The sequence below is a fragment of the Schistocerca serialis genome, chromosome 10 (assembly GCF_023864345.2).
Source record: "Schistocerca serialis cubense isolate TAMUIC-IGC-003099 chromosome 10, iqSchSeri2.2, whole genome shotgun sequence".
Lineage (NCBI taxonomy): Eukaryota > Metazoa > Arthropoda > Insecta > Orthoptera > Acrididae > Schistocerca > Schistocerca serialis.
The window spans coordinates 191,678,154-191,692,316 of NC_064647.1; the positions used below are offsets into that span (position 1 = coordinate 191,678,154).

At 47.1% G+C, this 14,163-nt stretch overlaps 1 protein-coding gene across 5 annotated transcripts in view; it reads left to right on the forward strand.

Annotated features, from left to right (window-relative positions):
• The window catches only part of LOC126424758 (1-phosphatidylinositol 4,5-bisphosphate phosphodiesterase), a 449,937-nt gene that overhangs the window by 259,551 nt on the left and 176,223 nt on the right, over nt 1-14,163 (forward strand). For all 5 annotated transcript variants that reach the window (XM_050087500.1, XM_050087498.1, XM_050087497.1 and 2 more), the window contains one exon: nt 4,769-4,948. In XM_050087500.1, the coding sequence (XP_049943457.1) occupies nt 4,778-4,948 (171 nt within the window). In that variant the 5' untranslated portion in view covers nt 4,769-4,777. The remainder of the gene's footprint in view (nt 1-4,768; nt 4,949-14,163) is intronic.

Sequence of the window (14,163 nt, forward strand, 5' to 3'; positions counted from 1 at the left end):
CCAGCGACGGGCCCAAGTTTCTGTGTCATCTAAAACCCTTTGTAGCTTACGGATGACCAGGTCCTTGTTCGCATTTCTCGTGTAGAAGGCTGTATCGTCAGCGTACTGTGCGGTGTGCACCAGGGGGGCCGTTGGAGTGTCCGCAGTGTACAAACTGTACAATACGGGCCTCAGGACCGATCCCTGTGGCACCCCAGCACGAATACGCCTTCTGGTGGAGGTGGCAGTTTCTACTTTGACGGAGAAAGTCCTATTCGTGAGATAGCTCTTGATGAGCTGAACTATGCTCCCGGGAAACCCTTGTGTGTACAACTTGTAGAGTAGCCCTCTATGCCATACTGAATCAAAGGCTTTGGCTACATCTAGTAGCACTATCCCGCAGTAGCCTCTGTGGTTGAAGCCCTCTGTGGCTGCTTCAACCATTCTCATGACCTGTTGTGGGGCAGAGTGGTTCTGTCGGAAGCCAAATTGGAAATCCGGCAGAATTTGCTCTCTGGTAATATGTTCTTGTATGGGTCTTAGCAGGAGGCGCTCATAGGTCTTGCTGAGAGTTGGCAAGAGGCTAATCGGCCTGTAGTGCTGCGGGAATAGAGGGTCTTTCCCTGGTTTGTGTATCGCGACCACTTCCGCATGTTTCCAGCAAGCTGGGAACTCGCGGGATCGAGTAATCTCGTTGAGGACGTTCGCGAGGTGTGTGTTCGCTGTGGGTGGGAGTTTTTTGACTAACTGGTTTGTGACACTGTCGTGCCCTGGCGCCTTTTTTGTGGGGAGGGACCTGATTACTCTTGCCACGTCCTCGGGGGCAAAAAGTATGGATTCGTCCTCTGGGTCCTCCTCGGCATTGAGGAAGACGGCCAGTTGACGACTGACTACCTCTTCATGCTCTTCATCCTGGGGTTCTGCCGCTTGGAACTGCTTCTCGAAGGAGTCGGCGAGGGCGTTGGCCTTTCCAGCATGGCTGTAGACCAGTCCCCGCTCGCCATGCAGTGGCGGCATCCTAGCGCGTCGTTTTGTAAACTGTTTTGTCGCTTGCCATAGTGTATGATCGTCTACTTTGAGAGCTGTGAGGCGGTTTTGCCATTTCTGGTTTCTGTGCTCATTGAGCGCTACCTTCAGTTCTCTCTGTAGACGATTGAGCAGCCTCCTGGTGGCCTGATTTCTGGTGATCTTCCACTCTTTTGCTACTCTGTTCTTATGTCGAATTTGAGCTAGTTCTGGTTCTGTGTTCTGCTCGACGACAGGCAAGTCTGAGCGGAGGGGAACGAAAGCTGCCAGGCTGCATACGTCGTCGTCATACGGGCCCGACACTTGTCGTGACGGCATTGGATGCCATTATGTACGGTGACACAGCGATTTCCGATCTCGTAGGCATTGATTTGGAGCCTTGTAGCGTGTTACACGGCAGTGATGACGGGACTATGTCGTTGCGTGAGAAAGACCGTGCTGTCATGGTGCTTCTAAGCGCCCACACGTGGAGCAGGCTCGTTTGAAACATGGCTGTGCGAGACTGCACATGAGCACTGCGACATCTGCCGACGTGTGCGACAGCTGTTTCCAAAACTTAAACAACACTCTCCAGGATTTCAATTTGATGGTGATGGAGCGGTACAAACAGAGGTGAGGTTGTGCCTCCGTCATTGGTCAAACGTTCTATAATTATGCTATCAACAAACTGGTCTCTCGTTGGGTGAAATGTGTTCGTCGCCAGGGTCACTATGTAGACTACCCTACTCGCCATTAAAATTGCTACATCAAGAAGAAATGCAGATGATAAAATGGTATTCATTGGACAAATATATTATACTAGAACTGACATGTGATTACATTTTCAGGTAATTTGGGTGCATAGATCCTGAGAAATCAGTATCCAGAACAACCACCTCTGGCCGTAATAGCGGCCTTGATTGGCCTGGGCATTGAGTCAAACAGAGCTTGGATGGCGTGTACAGGTATAGCGGCCCACGCAGCTTCAACACGATACCACAGTTCTTCAAGAGTAGTGACTGGCGTATTGTGACGAGCCAGTTGCTCGGCCACCATTGACCAGACGTTTTCAATTGGTGAGAGATCCGGAGAATTTGCTGGCCAGGGCAACAGTCAAACATTTTCTGTATCCAGAAAGGCCCGTACAGGACCTGCAACATGCGGTCGTACATTATCCTGCTGAAATGTAGGGTTTCGCAGAGATCGAATGAAGGGTAGAGCCACGGGTCGTAACACATCTGAAACGTAACGTCCACCATTCAAAGTGCCGCCAATACGAACAAGAGGTGACCGAGACGTGTAACCAGTGGCATCCCATACCATCACGCCAGGTGATACGCCAGTATGGCGATGATGAATACACGCTTCCAATGTGCGTTCACCGCGATGTCGACAAACACGGATGCGACCATTACGATGCTGTAAACAGAACCTGGATTCATCCGAAAAAATGATGTTTTGCCGTTGGCGCAGCCAGGTTCGTTGTTGAGTACACCATCGCAGGCGCTCCTGTCTGTGATACAGCGTCAAGGGTAACCGCAGCCATGGTCTCCGAGCTGATAGTCCATGCTGCTGCAAACGTCGTCGAACTGTTCGTGCAGATGGCTGTTGTCTTGCAAACGTCCCCATTTGTTGACTCAGGGGTCGAGACGTGGCTGCACGATCCGTTAGAGCCATGCAGATAAGATGCCCGTCATCTCGACTGCTAGTGATACGAGGCCGTTGGGATCCAGCATGGCGTTCCTCCTGAACCCACCGATTCCATATTCTGCTAACAGTCATTCCATATTCTGCTAACAGTTATTGGATCTCGACCAACGCGAGCAGCAATGTTGCGATACGATAAACCGCAATCGCGATAGGCTACAATCCGTCCTTTATCAAAGTCGGAAACGTGTGGTACGCATTTCTCCTCCTTACACGAGGCATCACAACAACGTTTCACCAGGCAACGCCGGTCAACTGCTGTTTGTGTATGAGAAATCGGCTGGAAACTTTCCTCATGTGAGCACGTTGTAGGTGTCGCCATGGGCGCCAACCTTGTGTGAATGCTCTGAAAAGCTAATCATTTGCGTATCACAGCATCTCCTTCCTGTCGGTTAAATTTCGCTTCTGTAGCACATCATCTTCGCAGTGTAGCAATTTTAATGGCCAGTAGTGTATATAGATATGAAGTATAAAGATAGTTCGTATTATTTAAAAATGTTTTAAGAGCTTATATACGGAGAATTCGGAGGCATTACTTTTGCGCACGCCCTCGTATATCGTACATACACTGAGATGACGAAACGTCATGGACACGTCGTAATATCACGTCGGAACTCATTTTGTCTTGCGTACCGCAGTAACTCGACGTGGGATAGACTCAACAAGTCGTTGGAAGCCCCTGCAGAAATGTTGAGCCAGCCTGCCTCTATAGCTATTCTTAATTGCGAAAGTGTTGCCGGTGCACGATTTTATGCATGAACTGATCTCTCCATGATGTCCCATATCTATTAGACGGGATTCTTGTGGGGCGATTTGGGTGGCCAAATCATTCACTGGAATTGCCAGTGCGTTGTTCAAACCAAACGCCAACAATTCTGGCCCGGTGACATGGTCCATTGCCGTTCATAAAACTTCCATCGTTGTTTGGGAACATGAAGTCCATGAAATGCTGCAACTCGTCTCCATGTAGCTGAGCATAACGATTTCCAGTCAGTGATCGGATCAGTTGGGCCAGAGTACTCACTCCATTTCACGTATTTAGTCATACCATTATGGACCCATCACCGGCTTGCACGACGCCTTGTCGATAATTTGGATCCATGGCTTCGTAGGCTGTGCCCCACACTCGAACCATATCATCAGCTCTTACCAACTGAAATGGAGGCTCATCTGACCAGGCCACGGTTTTTCCGCCGTGTAGCGTCCAACCGATATGTTCACGAGCCCAGGAGAGGCGCTGCATGCGATGTTGTGCTGTCAGCGAAGTCAGCGAAGGCACTCGTGTCGGTCGTCTGCTGCCACAGCCTATAACGACAAATGTCGCAGTATTGTCTTAACGGATACTTTCATTGTACGTCCCACATCGACTTCTGCGATTATTTCACACAATGTTGCTTATCTGTGGGCACTGACAACGCTACGCAAACGCCGCTGCTCTCGATCGTTAAGTGAAGGCCATCGGCCACTGCGATGTCCATGGTGAGACGTAATGCCGGAACTTTAATATTCTCGTCACCCTATTGACACTGTGGATCTCGGAATACTGAATTCCCAAATGATTCCCGAAATGTGATGTCCCATCCATCCAACTCCAGCTACCATTCTGCGTTCAAAGCCTGTTAATTCCCGTCGTGCGGCCATAATCACGTCGGAAACCTCTTCACATGAATCACCTGAGTAGCCGGCCGCTGTGGCCGAGCGGTTCTAGGCGCTTCAGTCTGGAACCGCGCGACCGCTACGGTCGAAGGCTCGAATCCTGCTTCGGGCATGGATGTGTGTGATGTCCTTAGGTTAGTTAGGTTTAAGCAGTTCTAAGTTCTAGGGGACTGATGACCTCAGAAGTTAAGTACCATAGTGCTCAGAGCCATTTGAACCATTTCTTCACCTGAGTACACGTGATAGCTCCGCTAGCGCACTGCCCTGTTATACCTTGTGTATTCGATACTACTGCCATCTGTATATTGGCATATCGCTTTTGCATGACATCAGTGTATGTAGGCATTTTCAAGTCGACGTGTAGATACAGCTGCGGTCTGGATATTCGCTGTGTTCACCGTGTTGTGTGTTGTGTGCGCAGGGCCGGGCCATGACGAAGAAGTTCGAGTTCGACTGGCGCATCGAGGTGCCGGAGCCGCTGCTGCAGGGCTGCGTGTTCGACCGCTGGAGCGAGGAGAAGGACTCCTCCAGCTTCGAGCCGCGCTGCCTCTTCAAGGTCGACGAGTACGGCTTCTTCATCTACTGGAAGAGCGAGGCCAACGTGAGTACTCTGCCCAGCCGCCCTTCTCTGAACTCTCTGCCCCCTTCCTACATCCACATTCTGCAAACCACCACGACGTGTGCATGCCAGAGGGTACTCCCCATTGTACCAGTTATTACGATTTCTTCCCATTCCACTCACACATGGAACGCGGGAAGAATCATTGTTTGACTACCTCTCTGCGTTATGTAATTTTCTAATATGGTCCTCACGATCCCTATGTGAGCATGTTGTCCTCACGATCCCTTTGTGAGCGGTGCGTAGGGATTGGATCCTAGAGTAATCATTCAAAGCCGATTCTTTGGCAGTAGACTTTCTCTGGACTGTTTATGTCTATCTCAAGCATCTGCGAGCTCAGTCCCTTCAGCATCGCTGTAATACTCTCCCACGGGCCAACCAAACCTGTGACCATTTATGGTGCCCATTTTTGTATGCATTCAATATCCCCTGTTAGCCCCTGTTAGTCCTATCTGGTACAGGTCCCACACACTTGAGCAATAATCTAGAATGATTCGTACGAGTGATTTGTAAACAGTCTCCTTTGTAGACCGACTACACTTACCCAGTATTCTACCATTAAACCCAAGCCTAACACCGGCTTTATCCAAAACATAGCTTCATTCCATTTCATATCCCTACAAATTACTTGACTCAATTACTTGTATGAGTTGGACAGCTCCAACAGTGACTCATTGATATTATCCTCATAGGATACTAAGTTTTTTTGTTTTGTGAGCAGTACAATTTTACATTCTGAATATTTAAAGGAATTTGCCAATGTTTGCACTACTTTGAAATCTTATCAAGACCTGATACAGCTTTTTTCATGGAAGTACTTTTTTCATGGAAGTACTTTTTTCATGGCAGTACTTTTTTCATGGCAGTACTTTTTTCATGGCAGTACCTTTTTCATGGCAGTACCTTTTTCATGGCAGTACCTTTTTCATGGCAGTACATTTTGCATGGCAGTACTTCATTATACGAGGGCCGTTCAGAAAGTAACCTCCGGTTGATTTAAAAAAAATACACCAAGTTAAATAAAAATATTTTAATATATACATCTTACAACTACATCTTTGCACATTTTTCTACATAGTCTCCATAGCGATTGAGGCACTTATCGTATCTCTTCACAAGCTTTGAAATTCCTTCTGCATAAAAATCACCCGCTTGTGCCTGGAGCCAGCCTGTGAGCGCATCTTTGAGCTCTTCGTCGTCATCAAACCGCTGTGACCCGAGCCATTTCTTCAAATGCATGAAGAGGTGATAATCATTTGGCGCCAGGTCTGGGCTGTAAGGTGGATGGTTGATAACGTCCCACTTGAAGGACTCAAGAAGCGCTGTTGTTCTGCGAGCAGAGTGAGGACGGGCGTTATCGTGCAAAAAAACGATACCGGAAGTCAGCATACTACGGCGTTTGTTCTGTATAGCCCGTCGTAACTTTTTTATTGTTTCACAGTACACGTCTTGATTAATGGTCTTACCACGTTCCATGAACTCAACCGACAACACCCCTTTGGCGTCCCAAAACACCGTTGCCATCAGTTTTCTGGCAGAAAAATCTTGCGAGGCTTTTCTTGGTTTGGTAGGCGAATTTGAATGTGCCCACATCTTTGATTGTTCTTTTGTCTCAGGGTTCACGTACTTATCCAGGTTTCGTCATCGGTCACGATTCTGTTTAACAATGGTTCTCCTTCGTCCTCATAACGTGACAGAAAGTCTAATGCAGAGGCCATTCTTTGAGTTTTGTGGTGGTCGGTAAGAATTTTGGGCACCCATCGTGCACAGAACTTACGGTAACCCAATCTTGCTGTCACTATCTCGTACAAGAGAGTCTTAGAAATCTGTGGAAAACCAGTAGACAACTCCGACATTGAGAAACGTCGATTTTCACGAACTTTTGCATCAACTGTCTGAACGAGTTCGTCAGTCACCAATGATGGTCTACCACTCCTCTCTTCATCATGAACGTTTTCTCGTCCACTTTTAAATAAACGTACCCATTCACGGACAACTCCTTCACTCATAACTCTTGGTCCGTACACGGCACAAAGCTCACGATGAATAGCTGCTGCAGAATATCCTTTGGCTGTAAAAAACCTTATGACAGCACGCACTTCACATTTGGCGGGGTTTTCTATTGCAGCACACATTTCAAACTGGCACAAAAACTAAACTAGCGCAGGTACGACGTTCACTCGACCACGGCTTGATGCCGACTGACCTGTTGAGTGCGTGAACGCACAGATGGCGTCGCTACTCCCCCCACAACCCGCACTGTGACCAATCGGAGGTTACTTTCTGAACCGCCCTCGTACATACCGAACGAATTGGCTCACATTCTGAAGGAGAACAGTTCGCACCGACATCCGGCCATCCAGATTAAGGTTTTTCATGATTACGTTAAGTCACTCCAGGCAAATGACGGAGTGCTTCCTTCGACAGGGCATGGCCGATTTCCTCCCCTATCCTTGATACAATCCGAACTTGTACCCTGTCTCTAATGATCTTGATGTCAAGGGGACTTTAATCTTCGTATGTTCGTTCCTTTCTTCCTTTTGAAGTCTTATCAAACTGTGACTGAATATTTATGCAGCTCCATTCAGGCAGTACGTTATTAAACGTAACTGCATCATCTGCAAACAATCTGAGGTACCATTAATATTGTCCGCAAGGCCATTGATATACAACATGAACAGAAAGGGTGCCAACAAACGCCTCTGGCACACCTGCATTTACTTCTGTATCTGATGACTCTCCATCCGAGACATCATGGTGCGTCCTCCCTGCCAAAAAGTCCTCAATCCAGACACAAATTTCCCTCTATACCCCATATGATCGTACTTTTGACAGTAAGCGTTGGTGTGGTTCTGAGTCAAATGCTTTTCGGAAATCAAGAAATACTGCATCTGTGTGCCCATCTTGACTTACAGCTTTCAGTATGTCACGTGAGAAAAGTGCGAGTTGGGTTTCACATCACCCATGTTTTTGGAATGCATGCTGGTTGGCATGGAGGAGGTCATTCTGTTAAAGATCACTCATTAGCTCAGAATACGTTCTAAGGTTCTATAACAAATTGTCAGGAATATTGTATGGACCACCATGCGTTACTATAGCCATCATACCGACTGACCACGTGTGTTGTCACATCCATAAGTAAATAAGAGCAAATAAGATAACGGATACATTTATTTTTTTATGTATTACAGCTGTCAACAAATTTTAACAATTTCTTTTTCACCTCGTCTCTATGTGGATCGATTAACATAATTTTGGAATGCTGAAGAAAGCATTTCCCTGTACCACATAATATACCCAATATTACGCTAAACTAATACAGGGTGGTCCCGAATTCATGGTACAAACTTTAATGGTAGGTACAGGACATTGTAACAAGGATTTATTGTATAGGAATGTATAGTCGCAGGTGACGCGGTGAGGCGTAAACAGGGGAAAGAGAAATGGAGTGATCGGTTGGTGTCACTGCCGGTAGAGGGCAGTAGATGAACATGATGTATCGCAGTAGGGACAAGCGCCATTCACAATTGTGCTGCCGTAGACGATGGGTGACTTTACGTATGCAGAAAAAGCAGACATGCATTACATGTACGGCCGTGCAAATGGTAACGCCAGAGCTGCGTTACGAATGTATCGCGCGGAGTATCCTAATCGACGAATGCCGGATCATAGAATTGTTCAACGGTTACATCGTCAACTTTGTGAAACAGGTACGTTCGACGTCAACAGACATGACGCTGGTCGATTAAGAGCTGTACGCACTCCAAGACTGGAAGAACGCATCTTGAACATAGTGGCTGATAGACCCGAGTCAAGCACAAGAACTGTTGCGCGTGACGTACATGTGAGTCATCAGACTGTATGCAGAGTGTTAAATGAAAATCGCTTACACCCCTTCCATTTTCAAAAAGTACAAGCATTGAATCCGGCAGATTATCCTCTTCGCGTGAACTTCTGCCAGTGGTTGTTGCAGCAATGTGCGTTGCAGCCGGATTTCGTAGGTCATGTGCTATTTACAGATGAAGCGACATTTTCACGCGAGGGTGTCTTTAATGCGCACAATTCCCATGTGTGGGCAACAGATAATCCACATGCAACGCGTCCACATGCGTATCAACAACGTTTCGGTATTAATGTGTGGGCTGGTATTGTGAACGACTTTTTGATTGGGCCATACTTACTACCCACGCGACTCTGTGGCGAAAGCTATCTTATTTTTCTGCAAGAAGTGTTACCAGAACTGCTGCAAGATGTTCCGCTCGCCATTCGTAACCGCATGTGGTTTCAGCACGATGGAGCGCCAGCACACTTCAGCACTGCTGTACGGAATTACCTGAATGCCACGTTTGGTGCTAGTTGGATTGGGCGTGGTGGACCAGTCCCTTGGCCACCCCGATCTCCTGATTTCTCTTGCCTCGATTACTTTTTATGGGGACATCTTAAGAGTCTTGTTTATGAGACTCCAGTTGACTCAGATGAGGATCTCGTTGCTCGCATATCTGTAGCTGCTGCAGGTGTGCGTGAAATACCAGGCATCTTTGAACGTGTACGCCAATCGCTGCACCGACGCTGTCAAGCATGTATCGCACATGGTGGACGCAATTTTGAACACTTACTGTAAACATGACACTTGTCAACAACGATTTCAATAAAATCTTTCGTTTTCCTTTCGGCCGTTATTTCCCCTGTTTACGCCTCACCGCGTCACCTGGGACTATACATTCCTATACAATATATCCTTGTTACAATGTCCTGCACCTACCATTAAAGTTTGTACCATGAATTCGGGACCACCCTGTATATTGGAAAGTTCAATAGTGGTTGAATTTCCAAAAATGCTGGAGCATGTATTTCTTTAGTTTCTGGCTGAGAAACCAAATACCAGTTTTCGCATTTGTAGCTTCAAAATTCCCTTAATGAAGATATACTTTCAGAAAGCCTTTCATCCCCTATTTCACCCCTTTAGGAGAGGAATTTCGGACAATCCCTTCTTAAATGATACCTACAGGATAAGATCCGTACCCTCTCCAAACTGCAAGTTTCTATCCTTAGCGATTTGGAGTGCGCGATGATGAGTCACAGTGGGCGCCATTTTAAGTGGCCCAAAATTATTAGCATACTATTGTTTACGAGTGCTTCTTGCTCATTATTTCTGTCGTGTGCACGCAATAACTGTTTTAAATACTAAAAATTATAGAGCTTGCATGAAGAACGTAATGTGAGGAAGGTTATTTCGAAAATTTTTCTGTTCTCGAATGCGTGTTTGCTCAAGTAACACGACACAGTCGGAGTGGCGTCACGGGGAACTATTGGGGTATGAATGCGGTGAACTTAATGTTTTGGGCTAGTTAAGATGGCGGAAATTAACTTCAAATTTGTGACGTAATGTCACCTCCGTGCTAGAAACTGAGCCAAAATTTTACAATCGTCGTTAGATTCTATGTTTATTACAGGATATGATAGGAATAAAAATAACAAATTCGGTTATTAGGAAACCAATTATTTTGAGCAGTTTTAACAGTCAGGTTAAACTGCGTGAAAAAGAAACGATGTAACCGAAAACCGTTTGTTTCAGCAATGGCAGCCATCCCTATCACCCGGGCCTAGAGAGCTTCCAGCTGCCTGGCGCGGCCAATGTACTGCAAATTGCCATATAATCGCTCAATTAAACGGCGGGTTGCAAGCGTAGCCTTCAGCGGTCCTTGTCACTGTCTTTAAAACTCTTCAGAGCATGTGACGCCTTGTCAGTATGTGACATTCGGCGATATTTCTGCCACTGTCGGAATTGCCTTTTGCTTCAGGCAGCAAAATACACTCACGAAGATATTTACATGTTGACCGATCGCACAACTTGATGAATCTCACGTGCGGTAGGTAAACGTCTCGTTCGTGATCAGTCTCTGTTAGTAAGAGGGTATTACACTATCTAGTTTATTGGTCAAAAAAACCAAAGAAAAGATCAAATATTGGACAAATATCTTTGACGTGGCGCGTAATAGTGGTCTTACATTGTCTTCCAATATTTCGTCAAAGTTTCAGAATGGCGGAACTTGTTGTTATGCTCTGCAGTTGCTTTTATTACAATTAAATTATGTCTGCATTTCGAAGAGGAGCAGAAAAAACGAAAAAGAAACGTACTTGGATGAAGCCGTGGGTTTCACGGCGAGATACACTGAAGAGACAAAGAAACTGGTACGCCTACCTAATATCGTGTAGGGCCTCCGCGAGCACGCGGAAGTGCCGCAAAACGACGTGGCATAGACTCGACTAATGTCTGAGATACTGCCGGAGGGAACTGACACCATGACTCCTGCATGGCTCACCATGAATCCGTAAGAGGACGAGGGGTTGGAACTCTCTTCTGAACAGCACGTTGCAGGGCATCCCAGATATGCTCAATAATGTTAATGTCTGAAGATTTTGGTGGCCAGCGGAAGTGTTTCAACTCAGAAGAGTGTTCCTGGAGCCGCTGTGTAGCAATTCTGGATGTGTGGGGAGTCGCATTGTCGTGCTGGAATTGCCCAAGTCCGTCAGAATGTACAATGGATATGAATGGATGCAGGTGACCAGATAGGATGCTTACAGGATGTGATCAAAAGTATCCAGACACCCCCAAAAACATACGTCTTTCATAGTAGATGTATTGTGTTGCCACCTACTGCCAGGTACTCCATATCAGCGATCTCAGTCGTCATTAGACACTGTGAGAGAGCAGAATGGGGCACTCCGCGGAACTCAGGGACTTCGAACGGTCTGGTGATTGGGTGTCACTTGTGCCATACGTCTGTACGCGAGATTTCCACACTTCTAAACATTCCTAGGTCCACTGTTTCCGATGTGATAGTGAAGTCGAAACGTGAAGGGACACGTACAGCACAAAAGCTTATAGGCTGACCTCGTCTGTTGACTGACAGAGACCGCCGACAGTTGAAGAGGGTCGTAATGTGTAATAGACAGACATCTATCCAGACCATCACACAAGAATTCCAAACTGCATCAGAATCCACTGCAGGTACTATGATAGTTAGGCGGGTGGTGAGAGAACTTGGATTTCATGGTTAGCAGTGGCTGCTCATAAACCCCAAATCACGCCGGTAAATGCCAAACGACGCCTCGCTTTGTGTAAGGAACGTAAACATTGGACGACTGAAAAGTGGAAAAACTTTGTGTGGAGTGACGAATCACAGTACACAATGTGACAATCCGATGGCAGGGTGTGAGTATGGCGAATACCCGGTGAACGTCATCTGCCAGCGTGTGTAGTGCCAACAGTAAAATTCGGAGGTGTTATGGCGTGGTCGTGTTTTTCATGGAGGGGGCTGGCACCCCTTGTTTTGCGTGGCACTATCACAGCACAGGCCTACATTGATGTTTTAAGCAGCTTCTTGCTTCCCACTGTTAAAGAGCAATTCGGGGATGGCGATTGCATCTTTCAACACGATGGAGCACCGGTTCATAACGCACGGCCTGTGGTGGAGTGGTTACACGACAACAACATTCCTGTAATGGACTAGCCTGCACAGAATCCTGACATGAATCCTATAGAATACCTTCGGGATGTTTTGGAACGCCGACTTCGTGCCAGGCCTCACCGACCGACATCGATACCTGACCTCAGTGCAGCATTCTGTGAAGAATGGGCTACCATTCCCCAAGAAACCTTCCAGCACCTGACTGAACGTATGCCTGCGAGAGTGGAAGCTCTCATAAAGGCTAAGGGTGCGCCAACAGCATACTCGATTGCAGCATTACCGATGGAGGGTGTCACAAACTTGTAGTCACTTTGAGCCACGTGTCCAGATACTTTTGATCACATAGTGTACCACGTGTCACTTGTCAGATCACTATCTAGACATATCAAAGTCCAGTATCACTCCAACTGCACGCGCCACACACCATTGGAGAACCTCCATCAGCTTGAACAGTCCCCTGCTGACATGCAGTGTCCATGGATTCATGTGGTTGTCTCCATACTTGTACACGTCCATCCGCTCGATTTAATTTGAAACGAGAATCGTCCGACAACGCAACATGTTTCCGTTGAATGGTTCGCACGTTGACACTTATTGATGCCCCGGCATTGAAATCTGCAGCAATTTGCGGAAGGGTGGGACTTCTTTTACATAGAACGATTCTCTTCAGTCGACATTGGTCCCGATCATATCTTTTTCCAGCCGCAGCTTTTCCAACCGCAGCGATATCGGAGATTTGATGTTTTACCAGATTCCTGATATTCACGGCGTTCCGGTAGGTGGTCCACATCGGGAGCGGACAGGAACAGCGTGGATACAGACGGGCGAATCACTCCTGACGGCGGTGACACTGCACACTTGGTGAACGTCGCGTACGGTTCAGGGTTTGCAGTTGTCGATGAATCTGTAAACTGCCGCAAAGCAGGTGTGCGTTGGGTAACACGTCAACTGACAGAAACGTTTGGAAATGTCAGAAATTGATTTTAAGGTAATTTTAAAAGGAAAGAGCAGACTCTGAGTTAGACAGTAACCGTTGACGAGACTTGTCTCCGTCACTGCGAACGACAGAGTGAGCGCCAGCGCACGATATGCAAACATAAGAGCCAAGCTTCTTCAGAAAATGAATATTTCGTTCTGCAGCAGAGTGTGCGCTGATACAAAACTTCCTCGCAGATTAAAACTGTGCGGCGGCGAGTGCACCTCCGAATGAGCCACATACCCACGACCCCTCCTCACAGCTTCACTTGCGCCAGTACATCGTCTTCTACCTTCCAAGCTTCACAGAAGCTCTCCTGCGAAGCTTGCAAGACTAGTAATTCTGGAAGGAAGGATAACCGCGGAGACAAGGCGTAGCCAAAGCCTGGGGATATTTCCAGAACGAAATTTTCACTCGGCAGTGGAGTGTGCGTTGATACGAAACGTCCTGGCAGATTAAAACTGAGGGTGGCAAGGTACTGGCTGTGAAGACGGGTCGTGGGTCGTGCTTAGGTGGCTCAGTCGATGGAGCACTTGACGGCAAAGGCAAAGGTCCCGACTTCGAGCCTCGGTTCGGCACACAGTCTTAAGATGCCAGAAAGTTTCTTCAGGAAAGTTCAAAACCCGGTGATACGTCGCAGCTACTGTCAGGTCTGAAACCCAGAAGTTGAAACGAAAAGGGAGAGACAAGTTTTCAGAACAAAAGGGGTGATTTTGCTACGGAACGATGCCTGTCCCCGTACAGCTGGG